The following is a 21,487-nucleotide window of genomic DNA, read 5'->3' on the forward strand; positions in this document are numbered from 1 at the left end:
TTTAGAGTAAACCAGAAGGTGTCTGGATCCACCTGGATTAAGTGTCGGAACACACTGTGCAGGAAAGGGAAAGAAACATGGGAACAGGATTAGCTCTGAGCTGTGTGTTGCTTTTTACGTAATATCTATTGTATGGAAAACACCTTCCTATAATCCAAAGTGACAGACTGAATGAGTTTTGCTGACTTTAACATGCAGGCCAACAGTTTAACTATAAGCTCATTAACTCAACACTGCCTTTCTCTTCAGGTTTGTTTTTTAAATCACCTCCAAGCAGGAAAATACTTAAGTATATTAAAGCATGTGTTTTTACTTGTGGCTGCTATGTTGCTACCCAAACACTTAGATCAATAATTCAGAATGATGTGAGTTATAAAAGGCTGCTTGCATACTGCATTTTTGCCAGTGTGATGGTGAAACGAGTTCCCTTTCAGATTCGTACACACAGTATTGGGAGATCACGGCCCTACATGTCCTGAAGACACTTCTATTCACGCCTGTAAGGCAACTGACCTGTGATGATATGCCACATATAAACTCGTCATCACAGTCATTCCTCACTGTTTATGCTCTTTACCTGGCTAGGAACGCTTTTGCCAAGTTTGCTAGCTATTGCCAGTTAGCTCTGTTGTGTGCCAACCTGACGTTAGCTTAACTGCTCCTGTTGGTTTTAGCCACCACCCCTGAACTACATCTGCGTATTTCTGGGAGTTACCTTCTCAAGGGACAAAATTAGTGAGGGTGATATTTAAATAAAGCCCAAAAACTGATTTACTAAAGATTGCAGCAAAGGGTTAAAAGTCTTATATTACAGGTAATATACTTTAAAGTCATGAATACTGGTGTCTGCAATATTTATAAACTCGGCAGCCACTTGGTTAGACATTAAATACAATTATCTAATCATCCAATTACAGGCAGTATTTCAGTATGTATGTTCAAACTAAGCATCAGAATGGGGAAGAAATGTGGTTTTAGTGACTTGAATGTCGTATGATTGTATTTCATAAAATGCTGATCTACAGGGATTCTTCCAACAGAACCATCCTTAAGGTTTATATAGATGGTCTAATAAAGAGAAAATACCCTGTGTGCTGCAGTTCTCTTGGTGAAAATGTCTTGTTGATGCCAGAAGTTAGACGTCTTTACGGACTTTCTCCACTGTATAGTGACTGATCCTGCAGAAAGTTGGCAACCTGCACACTATGTGCCCAGCACCCATTGACCCCACGCTGTGATTTTACATGGCTTACCACTTCGTGGCTGAGATGCTGTTGTCTGCATGTCTAAATTCTTGATTTTATAAGCCTGTGGCCATTGAACTCCTGAATTCTGCTGAGATATTTGAATATTAGAGCCAGAATTCGGAATTCAATGTGTACTGGTGTACCTAACTTTGGTGTACCGCTGCAATATAAAGTCAGATGGCGTTAACTTATTGCCTTCCTAAAAAAACAACAATAGTTTGATTTGCTGGCCCTACAATGTATGGCCTTTATATTAAACATTTGCTATTAGCAGTAATACAGTTGTTGTCAAATCAACTAAGACTGAAAACTCTGAGATCTGCACTTTAAATATTCATGTAGGATTAACTAGCATTCAAAGTATCAGGAAGAAAACACTATTAGTTATTACTGATTAATAGTTAAACACTCCAAATGTGCTTCATCAGAGCTGTGTGTTGTGGTTTGATTAGAAACAGACTGAAGATTCAGTTGCAGGGCCATGCGAGCGCAGATTTGAAAAAAACAAAACAAGAAAAAAAACAACAACTTGTCTTTTATAAAAATATCAGATCATACTAAATTATTATCAGGCAGGACATGCTAGAATTTCAATACCCAAAGAAAAGTACCGCCTTGTGTAGCTGTTGCTGTTCTGTGAGTCTATTGTGCAAGTGGTGTGATATGCCCATGTAGAAAGGACGGCACTGCAACGCTGGACTTGCCCTTACTCTGGGCTCCCTCTTTATTCTGGCAACTGGTACAAAGAAAACAGCACACAGTCTTTATTAACAGTGTGCAAAGCAACTGCAACATTCAGTTCACCAGCTTGGGAGTTTTTTTCCTTTTTTTTTCTTTCCAAGCATAACATATACAACATAACATCAACAAAGTCTTTCTTTTAAAAGTTCTGGCTGAAACCAAACCTGTGATCGTATAGTAGCAGTATTATTTATTTATTTTTCTCCTTTTTCCTAACCAACAACAACAATAACATATAAAAACAGCTTTTCTATTATAAAACAATCAGCATTGTTCATCTTTTTTTTTTTCCTATACAACAGCATCAATTAAAACTTATACTTAACAGCGCCTACCTGGTACAAAGAAAACAGCACACAGTCTTCATTAACAGTGTGCAAAGCAACTGCAACATTCAGTTCTGTTAAAAAGAATTAGAACAATTACAATCTCATAGAGAAGCATTAGAGCTGAGTGCAAGTCAAAAAGCACCCGACTAGCTAACGAATATTAGCTTAGCATGCTAACTAAAAATGCTACTCGTGAATAAAGTTACTACCCATGCATCAAAATGCCTGTAACTTTCAGGATACATGCTAGTACTGCTTACAATCAAAATACATGTTGACAATTACCACTATAAGAATGTTTTCATTAATACACATACAAAATTGACAACAGTATCGCTCACTAGCACCTGCCACCAGCTTGGGAGTTTTTTTCCTTTGCTGAGGCATGCGCTGTGCAGCAATTTGGAACCTTAACAGTTGCAGTTGCTGTGTTTGTCCACCAGGTGGCTCCAACTATTCACAAAGCACATCAATTTTGAGGAAATTCATTAAGCTATTTTCTAACTCTGTTACACTTGCACATAGTACAAATTCAGGCTTCACAAACCACATCTAGGTCTGCTTCAGCTGAGAAAACCAAACACAGGACATTTTTACTATATTTTATTCATATAAAAATCTGATTTTTTACTTTTATCCAGAAATGACAACAGAAATCAACTTGTAAAAGAAAATAAAAAAGAATAAAATGCAACAAAGCCAAGTTAATTTCACGGATTAATCACAGCAGCAGAATACAGTTTGAGCTCGGTGCCTGGTCTTCGGGTGGATCACTCCCTGCAGATATGTTACTCATAAAACTCCAGGAGCATACAGGTGGATGCTGGGGTGGTGGATGGGCTGAAACAGCAGGCAGTGGTGCAGTAGGTTGTGAGGTAAGTGGGGGCACATTACATGTGCAGCTCCAGGCTTCACTCCATACATGGTTACTGTTGTGAGTGCTTCTTTTCTGATTATGTCCAGTGCATGCACATAATGACACTTCTATATCCAAAAGAACAAAACCTTTAAAGATATGATACTGGTTCCAAAAATATGGGGTAAAGATAAGGAGGAGGCAAGGGCGTAGATTTGGCATGGACGGAAGGGACATCTCCCCACCAATATCCAGCGATTATTGAATTTATCCCCACCAATAATTTGATCTCTTCGAGTAAAGAAATCAAACCCGATAGAAAGAAAAAAAATGATCTGTCAGCGTCTCATTCACCCAGCGGTGCAGAAAGAGTTAAATTACTTCTCTACTGGAGTCCTACCTCATGTGACAAATATGGCCAATGTGATTGGCTGTGCCTTTCAGGGAGCTCTATTTAGTTTTAGCAGCGCCAAGCCTGCGCTGCAAGGAGGATGGCAGCAAAAAGGAAGAACCTGGATATAAGAAAGTATTTTTCAAAGAAACCTGTAAGTCACTTAAAGTCAAGTTCACTCATACGATGTGTCATAATAACGTTACAGGCTGTTCTAGGCTTTGGCCCACATCAGTCTAAAAGTGTATGTAACTATGAATAACGTGTTTTGGAAACTAACTGCACAACAGGAAGCACTACTAGTTATCTCAGTCTCAGAGTAGCATTTCTAATTTTGATTGAAACTGTCAGAGAAAACGGCAGCCTCGAGCAAGCCAGGATATTAGTTTACAGAGGCTGTACCATGTACACCAGGAGAGACTGGACAATATAGATGTAAAACAAATATGCCAGCAGTTTATCTCAGTTAACGAGAGGAGAAGGCATGTGTTTGGATCCTTCACATAGTGAACATACAGTTGTTGTGTCCATGTCTGTTGCTGTAATAGTAGTTCATGTTTAGAATAAAAAAAATGCCAGGTCACTGATTTGATAGTGTGCCTAAAATGTTGCATAATTTTGCTGAGAGATCTTTTACTTTGTGGTAATCTTAGATGAGTAGTTTTATGGACAAAAACCACCAGATCATTCAGTTTTCCCTTAGTGCTAATGTATAAGACATGTTGGTGTACTATAACTGAAGTAATGTTGTTAAATCCTTAAAGTCATATTCTTTTATTGTCATGACTGTATTTGAAGCTATTTTTATTTTTGTACGATACCTGATTTGTATGGAATATGGCTGAAGTAAACTAAAGTCTAAAATACTTAGTCATTTGTTTAATAGTAATTTAACATTATATAATTCACATAAAACTATGAATTGTAATTTTAAATGGTTTAAAAGCATGTAGAATAACATATGTAGGCAAGTATATTTCTCCTTTTATCAAGAAGCAAAGACAAAAAGGAAGTAAAAAAAAAAAAGAAACAGGGCAGGGTTTGGTGGTTGAATCATCCGTCCCCACCAATGCCAAAACCAAATCTACGCCCTTGGGAGGAGGGAAAGAAGAGGAACTAGGAAAAAGATGAAAGAGTATAAAAAGTAGACCAAGCCTGGACTTTACCTCTGCTAACTCCTAATGAGCTCGGTAAAAGTGCTGAGGTGGTTCAGGTGGAGAATTTCACAGCAGGCTGTTTGCACATCCCTGGATTTCCAGGAGATCCACTCTTCCTCGCATTAAGGAGTGGATGTATGTGGGAAAAGGGGGCGCCTCTTTTTCCTCTACACTTCCCTCCACCTTTATGTCTTGAGTCTATTGGTGGCCCAGCTCCCTGTGTTCTCCTTTCCTCCCATTCACCTGGTGCGGCTTTCGTAACCTTGTCAGCTCCTGCTCCCTCCATCCACTCTTTCATCTTCCTCCTCCTATTTCACTCACACTCTGTATCTCTCTCTTTCACCATCCTTCCCAGCAGACATTTAGCAACTCCCTGAGCTGCAAACTGGGCTGCCTTTCAAGTCTCATTTCAAAACATGTCTCTCTCCCTCTCTGCTTACTCTATTTGCCAATTCAACCCACACTCGGCTTCAACCAGGCCTGCTCGCTGTGTGTCAAGAATAAAAGCAGCAGTGCACATTTCAGAGTTAAATGGGATTATTTAGCAGCTGCTTTTATCCCCTTTTTTCCTCCCTTTCTGGGGCTACACTCTTGGCCTGTAGTCTTTTGTGGAATCAAGGTGTTCGGATAGAAGGAGAGGAATGAGAAATACTAAAGAGGAAAGGGCCTGGTGCTGGTAAATTTTGCAGTAAATGAGTAACAGGGTGGAATTGGAGCTGAAGCTGGAGCTGAAACATATTATTTGTTTCAGTCAATGTGTGTTTCTGTCTTTCTCTCTCTGTGACTAAGGCTTGGTAATTGGCTTGCTGCAGGCGTCCCAGAGGTAAGCTGTAGCCAAATCGGTATTCACATGAGTGAGGCTGCAGCCGCTGACTGTTTCTCTGTTGCTCCTTCGTATTCCTTCCATCTCCCAACACCAAATCTCTCCCCTGTCAGATAGAAAGGAGGACAGCGTCAAGTGCCAGCAACGAAAATCAAGCACAGGATTGATAAAGGAAAAAAATAGTCTCCTTCTTTTCTTTTTAGCATGGGTACATCTTAATAATAAAGCAACATGGGCATCATGGCTTAGCGGTCAGCACTGTTGCCTCGCAGCAAGATGCCCTGGGTATAAAACAAGAACAGGTCCTGATTTTGTGGCGTTTATGTGCTCTCCGTGTGATTCTGTGTGTCCAGGAGTTCTGGTTTGTCCAGCCATCAAATAGTGTGCTAGGCTAATGTTGTCCATTTTGGCAAAAATTCAAAAGGAAAACTCAAATTTCTAAATCTCAAGAGATTAATTTCCTCATAAAAAAAAAAGGTTTAAAAAGACAGGAGAGGTTACGCTTCCACTGCTTTACCCCTCTGAGAGAGGTTGCCTGAGATAGTACTAACCAGTAATGGAGTACAAGATAAGCAGAAAATCCTTCAGTGACCTTTTAAAGCTTTTGTTTTTTTAAGGCCATACAATGTATTGACACAGACAGGAAGCATGTAAATATAGATAGAGACTGTATTTATTAATCCCACTAGGAATTTTTAAACAATCTATAACAGCTTGTGCCCAGTGTTCTGTTAGTGGTTGTGTGTAGAAACTCCAGGACTAAAGACCTTGAATCTAACCGAGGCTAGAAGTCTGCCCGTGGCTGAGAGTCAAGAAAAAGAGCCTGACTTCAGCTATGACATGTGAGAGCTGAGCCCGGCGTCATGCTTCTTCACAGCAGACAGAGCCTTGCTTTGGCAACCAAATGAGCTGAAATGCTCACCGCCCAATTTATTAGATAACGCCGCAACTGCTCATTAGTGCAAATATCTGATCAACCAATCATGTGACAGCAACATTCGCAACGCAGCTAGAAACTGTCAACAGAAAAACAAGGCCACAGTAGCAAACTCTAAATATTAAATTGAAAATTGTGGGAAAACTATTCCAGCTAGCCTAACAGATCTCTATTCCTCCTTCTGCAATATACAGAAGGTAGGGTCAGGAAAACAGTGAATCCATGGATTAGTTGTGCCATCTAAGAGGCTAGCAGTGTTGCTGTGATGGTGGGGGATATTTTCCATCACTTTATGTCCCTTAAAACTAATTCACCATTCTTTAAATTCTATTGCTGGCCATGATCATTCACTTAACAGCACAACCAACACATCTTCTTTATGATTCTTTATGATGTTCCTTTGAACAAGAACATATTTGAAATAATCTCCAAGTCTTCTCGAGCTGGTTCCACTAAAACATGTTAATGACCATTCACTGTACTCAAGCAGCCTTAACACTTATCAGATGTCAAGCCTGTAGATTAATAACATGAACGGTCATCTGACAATCTGCAGCTTTAGCGTGATGCCAACACAGACCAGCACCTTCTTAAACTTGCTCCTAGGAGTAACTGGGACACAATTACCCTCAGATCTCAAGCTGTGAGACATTTTCGGACTGTCTTGCACACACAGCATGCTTAAGATCTCACCAGAGATTTTCAATTATCAGGTCAAGAGACTATAAGAGCTAATCCAAAAGCTTCAGCTTGCATATCTTAAAGTAGTTCAAGGTATTTATTTTATTTATTTATTTTTTACCACAGAACACCCCAAGAAGTCCCATGTCCTGATATGTAAGAGCTGTTTTGGAGGCACTGACGAGCCCTGCAGCTAGCATGGCTAAAATCCAATCAGGCTCATTTTGTTTCCATCTCACACTTGGAATAATTTCAGCTAATAATACTGTCCAGTACAAATGACAACATGAATGATGTCCTGCAGTGTCTTTCAAAATTGTGTGCACTCTTCCAACTTTAAGAAAAATAAACATTATGAATTTACATCAATTGGATTAATTCAAATGCCACACTTGCATAAAGAAATGATTTTATTTAGTGTTGAACATACAGTCTAACATGTCTAACCAAAACTTACACTATCTTGACTGTTGCCCAAATGCATTTTGGCTCCTTTGTTAGGTGTAGTCTTACTGTGTTTAAATACAGAAGCATCAGGGCCAGTATATGCAAACACTGCTCACAGTTTTTACACTAAAACCATCAGACAACTGTGAGCAGTAGTTATCATTTCATCGTAATAGTTTTCACTATCAAGCACAGGAACAGTGATTAAGTATGCCTGAAAGAACGACGATGAATTATGTGTTTAGTAAAAATTATGGTATTGCATTGACAGTGTGTTTGGGATCGCTGTCATGCTTAAAAATGATGCCATGTGAATCAGATGTTTTCCAGATTGCATTGGATAGTGGATCAAAATCTGACTGCACTTTTATGGGTTAATAATTCCATCAGTTTTGACAAGATCTCCACTGCTGAAACAGAGCACCAAGCCATGACAGAGCCTCCACCGTGTTTTACAGACAGCTTTAGACCCTCACAGCCATCACTACACTACATTCCAACCTGTGCCAAATTTTTGGCTAATAGCAGAATTTTGCATAGTACTGCAGATGTCACACAGTGGAAATTTGTATTTATCTTGTATATTGTTTTTATTCTGATTTTTAGTGTTTATTTATGAGTGTCGTTTCATTTGCATGGTTTTATTCTGTTTCTATTGCATGGTTTTTAGTGTTTTATGTGACATAGTTTTTAATCCACTGTGGACTGGCTACACATGGGACAAATTAGCTGATAGGGACCACCTGCTGAGGCATGGGTGTGTCCAGAGGTGGCCTATCAGCTGTGTAAAGACCTTTTAAAAGCAGGCTAGCTGAGCACTGAAGGAGAGAGGCCCCAGACTGGAAGGTTAATGCTAGATGGCCAGCGTGACACGGCGACTCAGTCCTGACCTCATGGAATGGCAACAGTAGGAGACAACGCGTGTGATTGGCAGCCTGCATTTGTGAGTAGGGTTTCTACTGTTGTTTACTGGGTGCAGCTGGGTTGGGAGAGGGTCGCCATGGCCATGAGCCAGGGCCGCTTCTGGGACCATTGTTCTGGCCCCTATTTGTTATTTTACAGGACACCGACGCAAGGGGAGCTGTGGCGGTGGTCGCATGATGGGTTCGGGTGCAGAACGCAAGCTGGGCTGGGATGTGATGTGCCAGTGGAAGGACAAGAAGATGGGAGGCTCTTCCTTATCTGCCGAAGACGAGGCTGGCCTGGACTCTGCTCTAAAGAAGGAATTCCTGGCCTGCTGATGGACCCATAATGAACATGTGGCATAATTATAGCAGGGGGTTTTTAGTGAATCTAGAAAATGGTAGTTTTAGAATTGTTTTATTTAGTTTTAGTAGACTGACAACATTTTATTACGTATATTTTAAGGGTTTTTTTTTTTTTTTTTTTTTTATTTGTGCTTCCTGGCCTAGTAATAAACTGTTCCTGATCAGACCTTCATCTCTGTGCCCTGAGTATCTGACTCGCTTGCTCCCCCTTGTATTTTAAAGAATCTTTCTTTTTAGCAGGACATTCTGGCGTGACTGCTTTAGTGTCCCCATGTGTTACACATATAAGATCTGATGACGAAGATATAATAAAGACCAAAAAGAAGGAATTACCCATTGGGCCCAGAACATAAAAGTACATATACTGACTTCTAAGCAAGTTAGTTCATGAGAAGCAAATTACCTTCGTGATAGAGGATAAAGTGAATGCTGCCAAAATTATCCAGGGTCTATTAGAGTTCTCAGTTAATAGACAATAATAATTTGTCTTAATGTGACTCAACCACCCATCCAATTAACCCATTTAATAGAGATGATTGGACCTTTTTTTTTTTTTCTTCCTTTTCAAATTACGGTCTACTGTTATATACATTTGGCAGCTCTGCCAAGGCAGAAAGCGACAGGAGGTAATCACAGTAACGGAGCTTTGCCTTCTAACTGAGAGACCAATATAGTTTATTCTCTGCAAGTCAATGTAGGAAACCGCCGCCTTTCAGGTAAAGCTAACAAATCCTCATCACAATGTTAACACTGTATTTGAGTTCAGGTATGTATACTTTAATGACATTTTTAATCTGTGAAATTATTATTCACTTTACGTGTTTTTTTTTTTTTACTTTACAGGTGCGTATACCAAAGTATTAAACCTATAGAAACTTGCAGTTATTCTTTTTCCTCTCAGAAACAGTTTAGATTTGCAGTCAGTACAGTCTGTACTCTGATTTTGTTTGAAATACAGTGTTAATGTCAAACCGAGAGGCCAGTGAGGCATTTTAAACCAAACTGTCAGCTAAATATATGATTCCAGTGATAGTGGTGTAACTGTGGTTGTAAAACTCCTGATACCCGCGCCCTCATTGTTCCACGACAAAATAAGCAGATAAATGATCTGGAGTTTTTCATTATTTCATGACAATTTATAAGAGTTGAATTTCCATTTCAGAGAAGACTCAAAATGCAGTCCGAAGAGTTAATGATCTAAGTGAGAGAGAGAGAGATAGCAGAGTGTTTATGGACTTAACAAATTAACAATTTAATGGATCCTTTAAATACACTTATGTAAAACACAGTGACAAGATGAGCAACACTAAAAGGACTGGGAAATCCTGGAGGGTGACTAAAGTGGATACTCACAGAAATCTTTTCTTGGTTAAGAAAAACCTTACAAAGTCAAGAAGTCACTAGAGGGGATAGACATATTGATGTGACAGCCGAATTGTTGTTTTCCCTCTGTACTGTGAAGTACAGATGGCTGACTCAGTCACCCAAACTAAACCCAGCTAAGCAGGTTTGTTGCCCTATGAAGACAAAACTGAAGGCTAAGTATCCACAGCGAGCAGCAGTAAATGATGTCAGAGCATCTTTAGTGAGGAACCTAAGTTTGGTGATCCTTGATGGCTACAAGCTTCAGGTAACCACTGATTAAAAAGCATTAAAAGTATTAAAAATAATCTTGCAAGGGTTAAAATTATTTTAGCTTGTACAGTTTGGAGCCTGTAGGGAGGCTATGTAAGAAATATTTATGGGCCTGACTATGTGCAGCGCTTCAGCTGCTGAACTGCAGTTTAATTGCAATTCTCTGTGAGGTTGTGTGTCACAAGAAAGACTCCGTTCTTATCAAATATTCCACTTGATCAGTTTTTAATATTAAATGAGGATCACTCGCTGTGGCTTTAACAGCTTCACGTGTGGTATTTTAAAGACAATCTGAGAAAATATCTGTAGATCATGTTGCTAAGTTACAAGTTCTCAATATAGAATTAGAACAATGTTTTAACGTCTTTTAAGTTGCTAAAATAATATACCAGTGACATGCTAAGTGCTCTGACGTCCGCTGATCAAACAGTGCACTTTCACTGTTACTGCAGACGGGTACAGATGGCCTCTCTGCCGGTTTACTTAATGACTTTTCTCACCTTTTAATTACAGCTCATTTAAAAGTAGAAAGAGTAAAAGCACAGACTCTGACTGAAGAGCCCTGTATGGTGAGAGGTTAGAATGTTAAAGCTTACTAACAATAATTCTGCCTGTCCAGGCATTTATTCTCAAAATTGCCCACTCCCACTTAATACCACGTTGTCACAGTCTGGCTGAGGCAGACTGTATGTGTTTGCAAGAGAGGACTCAAACGCAGACCAAAAACTGAACGTGACGTGGATTTAACAAAAAACAAGCCGTTTATTGAGGCTAGGAAACAAGGTACAAGCAAAGGGCATAGGTGAAACTAAACAATAACCTAAACTGGGTGAACTAAAACTAAACATGAAAAAACCTTAAACATGGTGAACTGACGTGGATACCTGAAGTTGTGACGTGGATGAGCAGACGACCTGACAAGGAATGACTGAAGACACACGGACTAAACACACACAGGAGGATAATGAGGGAAACGGAAACACATGGGGAAACAGCTGACACACATGAACATAACGACGTCACAAGAGGAGAGTAAAACTAAAAACATTGAACATAGGAACACACGACCCCTTCAAAATAAAACAGGAAACATAATGAGACGCAGACATGACAACATGAACTTGACAACATGAGACTCACAGACATGAAACACATGAAGGGCAAGGGAGACTTCACAGGGGTTGAAAACACAAGGGGGAACTAATAAGCAAATGAACATAGGAAACCTAATGAGCTTAAACATACTATAAACACTGTAATCCGATTACTTTTTTCAAGTAACGCGTAAAGTAAGGGATTACTATTGCAAAAACGGTAATTAGATTACCATTACTTTCACGTAGGAACGCTGCGTTACTGCGTTACTAAAACCTTGATTTTTTTGCCAGAATGTCTCATGACAGTGACTAAGCAAGTGCGACTTTCCTGAAAACAGCTGTGTGCAGATCAACAATGGATAATATATCGAGTGCGGAGAGAGTATGAGCATGCAGCGTTTAAAGCGTGGAAGTACTGACCTTACTTTAAGTTTGATTCCATAAAAAGTGACAAAAACATTAGCGTCCGTTGTGCTTGGGGAGAAAACTTCTTTTTACACCGAAAAAAAACCCTAAACTTCCAAGCAAACACCGAGTGCGCTATGACGTAACGGGAAATTCACAGAGAAATTCGCGGATTCTTCCACTGACCGCTGCGGCACACCTGCACCAGGGTAAACCTCCGCCTACACCACTCCTGCTTTACAGGTGAAAATAGAGCAAAAGGACCGCTAGTCTTTGACTTTATTTATTTTCTGCTGTGTTTTACTTGCATCTATTTGAGAGACTGAGTGTAAACACACACAAAAAAAATATTTTATGTGCTGGAATGTGCAGAAAATAGGTTTAAATATTAAACAAATTTCTTCCAGTCAGAGAATGTTGCATATAATTAAATTTTTGCTTGATGCATAAAGTTAAAAGATTAAAACTAATAAAACAAGTTTTAAAAAGGGACTTTTCCATTTGATTACATTTTGTATGATGGATTAAGTAGAAAAAGTAGAATTGGGCTGAAAGATCTATCGCTTTATCACCTATTCAGGTTGTAAATCGTGTTTTTAAAAAGTAACTAAGTAACTAAGTAATTAATTACTTTTGAAAATAAGTAATCAGTAAAGTAACGGGATTACTTTTTTGGGGAAGTAATCAGTAATTAGTTACCGATTACTTTTTTCAAGTAACTTGACCAACACTGACTATAAACATCAAAATGAACTGAAACTCAAAACACTGGGTCATAAGACCCAGGATCGTGACACACGTCTCCCTCACCACTGCTGGTTAATCTCCTTTTTAAAACCATCTTTGTCACACCCACTGTGAACTGAAGCCACAGACCATACTGAAACCGATTTCACAGAATAATCACAAAGAGCATCTCAAACACACAACGTGTATCGTGCCTGTTTATCTGCACACTGCACTGTATGAGACAATTTGCAGTACAGAAAGTGCCGTAAGCTATTTTAAAGGAACAGTTTCTTACAAAATGAAACAATTGTCTTTACACTGCAGTCCTTGTCACTGTTAGATGTGACGCTGGCTCTGGAAAGGCTGCAGACAGCTCTGTCACCTTTGTGACATGTGGTGTCACCAGCTGCTAACGTTTCATCTGTCAGCGATGAACCTCAGTGGGAGGGTGTGACATTCGTGATGTTCACTCTGTCACTCAGTTCACCTCCACACTGCGCAGGTGACCAGCCTGGGGCCACCACTATTGAAAATCAAATCCCAGTTTTGTAGAATGAAACTTATTTTTATAATGCTTAAAAAAAATAAAATGAGCATTTCATTTCCAGTTTAAGTATCCAGACCACCCTGTCACTTGGACTCCATCAGCCAACTGTAGATTAAAAAAACAAGAAAAAAAACCCAAACTTCAAAATTCACATCCCTCCATCTTACTTAACTGTGCATCCGGTTTAGGGTCATGCAGCGTTGAAGGCTCTTCCCAGATGTCACAGGGTGAAAGGCAGGGTATACCCTGGACAGATCACCAGCCTCTCACAGGGCTAACATGAAGAGACACACACTCACATTCACACCGACCAGTTTAGCCTCCACACTGAAAGCCACCACCTGGCCGGCAGGTTCCAACCAGGAGTCTTCTCTGTTAGGTGACGGATTGTAACATGTCACATTAGGAGTGAGATCAGTACTCCTCGGACACACAAATGACAGGATGAATACTAAAGGGCACGCACACACACACACACACACACACACTGAACAGCTTTGGAAAATTAGAGCAATCCGCAGCCATTATGTTGTGACAGGGACATCAGCGCCTAATGAACTTAATGACTGATGAAAAATCACACAAGCAGCTCATAATTGCATAATTGGTAATGCAATGGCAGAAGCCTGTAGGCCACTTGAATATTTTCAACATGCTAATGGAAGTATGTTGAGCACAAAGTAAACAAAAACAACAACAACTTCTCTGATCTTATCAATTAAACGGCCTCCTTCGCTGTCACCTCATGATTTGCTGATTGAACAATCACATTTCTCAGTTGGGTATAAGAAGAGCTGCTTGCAGTCGTAGCTGTGTGTGCAGTTTGGACCTGAGCAGCATCCTGCTGGCACAGCTGGCTGTGGTCCGTATCATCAAAGTCGTGTTTAAAATATGTTGAATGACAGAGCTGCCACAATGAAGAGGCATTTTTAGTAATAACATCACCGTCATGCATTTAGGATGTCAAACCGTTTCACAGTTTAAGGTTTGTATAATAAAACAGAGATGCCCCGATTTATGCTGGGACACCAATGGTTGATTTTCATTGTTATACGAGACTGCCACCTGGTGGTGAAGGAGCTTCAGCTTCAGTTAAATATTACAGCTGGAAAGAGGTCATCTATCTTCACTGTGGTTTTACATAAATGGGCTTCATGTTGCACCAATCTCCATAAAGTGAGGCGTCATACTAAGAATAGTTGTCTTGCTCTGATTTGTCCATGTTGTGGCTGCTTTGATCATTGCCAGATCCCAGGTACAGTTCTACAGGATGATGCACTATGTTGTGTCTTGGTGAAACTGTGCTGTTTGTGAGCACTGTGTCTCTATTCTCTTACCCAGATCCAGTCTCTGGCACAGTGAGCCCAGCCCCTGCAATACAGCCAGCTGCAGTTTGTAGGCCAGGGTGTGTGTGTAGACAGGCCCAGCCTTGGCGCTGATCGGAGCCTGCCGTGCCAGAGATGCGCTCAGCTTGGGCAGAACCTCTTTAGAAACCCTCCTCCTCAGAAAGTCCCCACATGTTTCACCCAGCACGCACAGCACCTGGAATGAAATGTACAAAAATGTAATGTACAAAAGCAGCAAGCTGTCAAAATTCAATAAAACCTTCCCGTTGTGTACTCCTGGATGAATTATAGTATTTACAAAACTTGGATATATCCAAAAGCTGCATGTAGCTGATGAAACAATTTCCCAGCAGCAGCTCTGAGTGAATAAATGACTGTTTACAGACTTAACGTGTCTGTATTTGTCAGCTCATCAATGAAAATATGAATAACAAATTTAAAAATATTCCAGCTGATGACAGGAGCTGACGAGTAGCCCAATTTACACCGACAAGTTGAATCAGCTGACACTTGCACCAAAGCTCACAAAAAACTATCAGCTTCATTTATCAAAGTCCTACTTTGTGATTCTCTGAGACAGTTTGAAAAGCAGCCTCTAAGAAGGCATCCACACAGTGATTTTTCTGTGCTGATAGAAGAAATGTTAGTTTAAAGAGTCTTCACATTACAACCCAAAAAAGTAAATAATAGAACTATTTCTGAATGAAATAAGCCTGTTGTTGGGCAGCATCTTTCATTCGTTCAATATTACAAGTTACTAAGCATGACTTGAATAAGTTTGACTCACATAATGAAAAGAGAGATTTGTTTTATTTACCCTGAAGGCTCTGAGGACTGCTAATGGGTCATCGGCTGTGAGTCTCTGCAGGAGTGCTGGCCAGCAGCGATGAAATGCTGGTTACCGCCAGTTTTGCAGTGAGTTTCAGATTTCGACTCTTAATTACAATGATCCATCTCCTCTACACTCTGAATCTAATATCACCACCACTACAACATATAGCTTATATTCCACTGGCCCGTAGACAGACCTATTACCTCGGTCTTCAGTGTTATAATCATCCTCTATTCCAATGCCCTCTGCCAGTTCTTTCTGTTTGCAGTAATTCAGCAGGAATTGGCGAATGCTGAGGTCTTCCTGGTCACTGGAGCTTTGCCTGGAGCTGGCAGACTTACTGGTCCTGCTACAAGTGGAAGGAAACCACCTCGCTAAAGGAAAAACAGGACAACAATATGAACATAGGTTTGGTTACAATAAAATAAGTCAGTTGATCAAAATCAGTGTGACACAAACACTGATGTTTTTTTTAGAAAGAGACTATTAGGGAGATTTAATTTGTACATTTTTACTGTGAGGGCTTGTAAAACTGCAAACACCTATAGTGCCGCTGTATAAGTATTATTATGAATATTAATTCTACAGCAGAAAACAACTCAGCATTTAAACCATCACGATGTATTAAATGTTTCCAAAGATACTGATAATTTGATAACGAGCAAATTATACACCCTGAAATGTACCCCTTGGTAGAAACTTTGAAAGGCACTGCAGAAAACATAAAGTTAAGCAACATTAAAAAAAAAATGTGGCAGAGCATGCCACGAGTTACATTTTCTTCCTTGTCCTCTTTGACTCCCAGCATATGTGAGATTCAAGCTGACATCACTGTTGAAATCTTACCCAGTGCCTTCATGAGCGCGTGCAGCACGGAGCAGAAAAGAGCAGCTGTGCGCTCGTAGCTGAGATCCAGAGCCGTCAGCACATCCTGAACGATGTCCCCGACCAGTGGCAGCAGGCTGCAGTCAGAGTGAGTCAACATAACTGTCAACACCCGTGGAGCCTGGCCAACAAGACAGGATTATAATGAAATACAGTACAAGCTCAGGGCAGCACAGGCTTAAGCAGACAAAGGAGGAAATCAGGTAAACCCTCCAGCAGTCATTTCTGTGTCCATTTTGGGTTAAAAACATAACTACCTGTGGATGCTGGCTGAGCCTCTGAAGGTTGAGTGAAATGTCATTAAGCGGGTAGTCAGAGTTCTCATTGATCAGTTCCTTGAGGGAAGCGTATCCACAGACCTTACTGATGTCCCACATGGAGCTCAGTCCCGCCTGGCTGACCAGCAGCGTCTCCTCACCAGCTTTCTCCAGCACAGGATACAGCGAGGTCGTCAACAAGGGACGGAAATCGCGGCCCAGCGCCTGAGCACAGCAGGCGATGCCCTCGAGTTGGATGCACAGCTGCCAGATGTTGCTGTTGAGCTGGTGGATTGTGGATGTTGATGATGAAGGAATCACTTGGAGAGAGCTTGTATTTGAGTTGCCGGCATCACTGTTGGATATGGAGAGGAGTCTGGATGGACTGAGCAGCTACGCAAGGAGACAAAACACATGTTAATGCACTGCTTTCTAACCACTTTTACACATGCACTGCAGACCTGAGGTTTTCTAGATATTATCCATGCGCGTGAGAATGCAAATATCTGACACAGTTAGAGCAGACATTAAACAGCTTTTAGCCTTCCTGCAAAAACAAAAACCACACAGGCTGTTATAAAATGCTCATCCTACCCACTCATATGTAAAGTGTTAAAATCAATGTGTGGCCCACCTGACACTAAGAGACAAACTTGAATACAAGAGCAGTAATAATAATAATAATAATAATAATAATAATAATAATAATAATAATAATAATAATAATAATAATAATAATAATAATAATGACTGAATTTTAAAAAGTTTACATTTGTTCAGTAGCCCATTGAACAGCAGAAATTAGGTTTTCTTTTCGGAAGTAAGTAAAAGGAAAAAACAAACATGAGTACGAACTTCTCTGTGAACGTACCCTGAATGATGATATGTGATGAGCTTGAACTTGATTGGCTAACAGAAACTAATTTAGCTAGCTTAGGAACATGTAGTGTGGCAAGATAGATGCACTTAAATGTTTTAAGTCATTTAAACCAAATTGACACCAAATTTCTTCAGCCTGCCAGGTGGCACAGAGAACCCTGGCCAGCCCCTGGCAGCCTGAACCACAGATGGGCACCAGTTTGGTTCTCACTCAGTCGCTCATGCTGTAGGTTCTCCCTGATAGGGGGATTTCTGGGTTGCGTCCCCCCTAAGGAATCCCAATTTTTTTTCTTTTCTTTTTTTGGGTGCTGGGGCCCTGTATTTATGAAGCTGGGATTCGTGGGACGTCTTTGTTGTCATGGCTACCAAGAAAAACGTCAGCTTGGGGGAGAGCGTAGCGCTGATAAGCACACACTCATTCATGGATCATCACATTGCCATTAGCAGTCCACACACCAGTGAAGATGAAGAAGACAACACTACTTAGGTGTCTTTTCATTTCATTGTTCACTCTGAAAACTACACTGTTACTCTAGAATTGCACAAAACTGCTTGATGCACCAAACCAAAGTTTTCAGCCACAGCTTATGATCCAACATCTGTGTTCTCAAATGTATTTCCTCAGATTGAATCTGGCTGGGTGAAAGAAAACAACTTGCCCTATCTCTTTCTTCTTTTTTTTTTTTTTTATAATCCCCACATTATCGCTCGCTCATTTTCTTCTGCTTAACCAAAGCAAGTGGCAGCAACCTAAGCAGGGTATTCCAGTCAAATTCTCCCCCCTTACTTTACGTAATCTTTAGCTGATACAGGAAATACAAAGCAGTTGAGTCAACTGGCATTTCCAAAAGTACACATGCCCACTTCAAAGCTATAATTTTCAACATTGCTGCATAATCTGTCCGCTATACTAGAGCTGCTATTCCTACTGTTTTATTTCATGATCGCAGATGTTAAAAGTCAAGATCATAAGTATTCTAACCAAGTTCATCATGTAGATTATTAAGTGAATTACTGGGCACATGCATACTTCATGGACACTGAACAAACCCCAGTATTTTTCATAAAGCTCCACTCCAGGAAAAATAACAGGCAATAAGATTCACTTTTTACATACTGTCAGATTTGTTCTGGCACTAAATTTAGTTTTCAGGATCCATAAAGATTCACCTTAGTTATCTATTTCTTTCTTTCTTTGGGTTTATAGTGATATTTTCAATAGAGAAGTATGTATACAGCCATCTTAACTATTAACTGTAGATCACAACTGAAGACAGCAGCAATGATTGATGTACAAGTAATTGGATTTCAAACAGCAGTAAATATATTCCAGTGTCTTTGAAGTCCTTTATGCTCTCCTGTCTTTACATTGTTACTTCAGAGTTAAACTGAGTACACAAAGCATTCAGATATTAATCAGAATATTGTATTCAACAAAATAAAATGCTTTATATTTATACTTATAACTTATACCTACTACTTATAACAACATATGCAACATTGTACTTGATTCCATATGTTTACCTGTGCTGTACATGTTTCTGTCTTTAAAATAATGCCACTTGCTGTTTGTTTGATTTACTAGAGAAATGAAAGACAGCAAATGAATATCAAGTTATTACAAAGGCTGCGTCATCAATTTGGGGTAATATATTTTATTCTTTTAACCTCCTAGGACCTGATATCCACTTACGAGGACATTATACTGCTGCTGTTCTATCAAAACTTTAAACGAATATCCTGATATGTGGCTCTCATTTTTCTTAGAAACAAAAATCAGGTAAAAAAAAATCTGGTTGTTTTTACATTCATCGGGTCCCAATCAGCCTAAATATCAAAGAGAAATTAAAAATGCATGCTGTGGTAGAGTTCGGGTCTTAGGAGGTTAAGATGACCCTCGTCCAGGTCACGCTGCTTATAGGCATTTTCATAACCATAACAAGATAGAGCTGGAGTCATTTAACCTCTATAGAACCATGCTGTTGTTCAGGAAGCATGTTTCATTTCAGCTGTCTTGTTGGGATTAGTCGGTCATGTGAAGCACAATAACCGAGTTTTCATATATATATTTCTGAACCAGGAGAGCAGCAACAAGTGTCTATAAGGTATATTTCTGTAATAGGAAGGCTTTAGGACCCAGGGGACCCAAAGGAGGGTATAAAAGAGGAAATAGCAGCAGGTGCTCTTCTTCACTCTCTTGCACTGACAAGCTGCTGTGAAGGTGAAGAGCCTGAGATGATTGAGTAGCCATTCACACATACTGGGATTATGTCTTTACAGCAGAAATTTAAGGTACAGGCTGTTTTTCTTTTAGTGTTTTTTTTTTTGTTTTTTTTTTAAATTCGTTGAAAGGTATTTGATGTTTATTTTATTTTATGTTTTTAGAAGTGATTTTAGAAGACCACAAGCTGACTACTATGTTTGCTGCACAAGTTGTGCAGCAAACATAGTAGTCAGCTGGAGGTATGTTAATTTAATGTATTTGACATTAAAAAAAGGATATTAATGCACTGCAATGTAATTTATATTGTATTGCCTCCTGCAGGACGGGCTTGCACATGTGAATTGGTCAGTTTTTTACTCTTTCTCCTTTTCGTTGCATTTTTCTCCAAGGTTGGTTTTAGAGTAGGGTCACCTTTTAAAACTGATTTTTTTTTTTATTCTGGGTTTGTTTTTCTTTACTGGGCTGGTGCAATATTAGTCGGGCTAAGTGCAGTCCCTGAGCTGATCTCACAGAGGTGCTCCGTGTGGATTTGCTGTGATTAAGTTTTGTTAAGAGTGATTGTGGTGCTACCAATTATTGCCTGTAGCAATAATTGAAGCGAGTCCTTTGTCTCCCAGGAAAGTGCCCACTCTTCACCACTGAAAACAGAATGGGGAAAAAATTAAGTTCCCCTCAAAGACAAAACATAACAAAACGTGTATTTTAATTTCTCCCACAGTCAAAGCACATGCCTGCTTGCTTGATGACTCATTTGGAAAACTCCAAAACTCCCACACCCGCTTTCACACCTTGGCTCATGTGATTAGGTAGAGGATCATCAGGGGGTCCTTTTGTCCCTCCTTTGGGGGGATACTCCCCCCCACTGTTCCCCGTGTATACCGCTTGAAGTATGCACACATTAAACACACACAGCAAGCGAGCGAGCAAGAGAGAGCCCGAGCATGCACTTTAAATATAGGAATTTTGTATTACTTCTACTAGCCCGTCATGTAGCGCAAGGTAACAGGCGGGGTCTTAGCAGAGTCGAAACAGAGATTTCATAGGTTTGATCCCTCAGCGTGCCTATATCTGTAACTTCTCTGCTAAGGGGAACCTGGGTGCGCTAAACTTCCGGGAACCCGACCATTTAACGAGTAAAGTAAATATTGCAAAAAAGGTAATTAGATTACTGTTACTTTCCCGTAAGCATGCTGCGTTACTGCGTTGCTAAACCGTGATTTTGTTTGCAAGAGTGTCTCATGACAATGACGTAAACGAGTGCAACGTTCGTGGCAACAGCTGTGTGCAGATCAACAATGGATAATATATCGAGTGCGGGAGAGAGTATGACAGCGTTTAAAGTGTGGAAGTACTGACCTTAGTTTTTAAAAAGTAACTAAGTAACTAATTACTTTTGAAAATAATTAATCAGTAAAGTAACGCAATTACTTTTTGGGGGAAGTAATCAGTAATTAGTTACTGATCAAGTAACCTGACCAACACTGGTCATGTTAGCACGTTACCTTCAACAAGTGGTGAGGCTGAATAAAGAGGCACACACTCGTTTCACTGCAGGGTCCATTCATTCGTCACATAATCCATGTCGGGCAAAGTGTAAATCCCGAGGCTAAAATCACTTTTTTAAATTGCAATTTAAAAAATGGGTTTTGAAATGAGGTTTTTCAAAAACATTTTGAAAATCACTTTTTTAAAAATTGGAATTCAAAAATGAATTTACAAATGCAGAATTTATTCTACAATTTATTACTTAATTACAGAATTCTTTATTTCGATG

General features: G+C 39.8%; 1 protein-coding gene across 3 annotated transcripts; it reads right to left on the reverse strand.

Annotated features, from left to right (window-relative positions):
• Positions 1 to 1,942: 1,942 nt before the first annotated feature.
• On the reverse strand, positions 1,943 to 16,403 carry LOC146364151 (TELO2-interacting protein 1 homolog). Of its 3 annotated transcripts, XR_014798984.1 has the most exons (5): positions 16,315 to 16,403; positions 15,672 to 15,842; positions 14,628 to 14,832; positions 4,731 to 5,650; positions 1,943 to 3,301 (listed from the first exon to the last, which is right to left on the reverse strand). XR_014798984.1 is itself a non-coding variant. In XM_084917799.1 (4 exons), exons 2-4 carry the CDS (start codon positions 15,693 to 15,695, stop codon positions 5,568 to 5,570), a joined length of 312 nt encoding a protein of 103 aa, XP_084773925.1. In that variant the 5' UTR covers positions 15,696 to 15,842; positions 16,315 to 16,403; the 3' UTR covers positions 1,943 to 5,567. The 3 variants fall into 3 exon arrangements, 1 of the variants encoding a protein (XP_084773925.1); XR_014798985.1 differs by having other exon boundaries at positions 1,943 to 5,650; positions 15,454 to 15,842; XM_084917799.1 differs by having other exon boundaries at positions 1,943 to 5,650.
• Positions 16,404 to 21,487: the final 5,084 nt, after the last annotated feature.

Source organism: Perissodus microlepis, chromosome 20 (assembly GCF_051167445.1).
Source record: "Perissodus microlepis isolate ML-2025 ecotype Zambia chromosome 20, ASM5116744v1, whole genome shotgun sequence".
In the NCBI taxonomy this organism is placed as follows: domain Eukaryota; kingdom Metazoa; phylum Chordata; class Actinopteri; order Cichliformes; family Cichlidae; genus Perissodus; species Perissodus microlepis.

What these genes read in the sequence shown, in the direction of transcription:
- LOC146364151 (XM_084917799.1), bottom strand. Translation starts at nt 15,695, where the DNA reads ATGATTATAACACTGAAGACCGAG. An exon ending in TTATAACACTGAAGACCGAG is followed by an intron (nt 14,833 to 15,671) that starts GTAATAGGTCTG and finishes ATTTCATTCCAG; the next exon opens with GTGCTGTGCGTGCTGGGTGA. An exon ending in GTGCCAGAGACTGGATCTGG is followed by an intron (nt 5,651 to 14,627) that starts GTAAGAGAATAG and finishes TCTATCTGACAG; the next exon opens with GGGAGAGATTTGGTGTTGGG.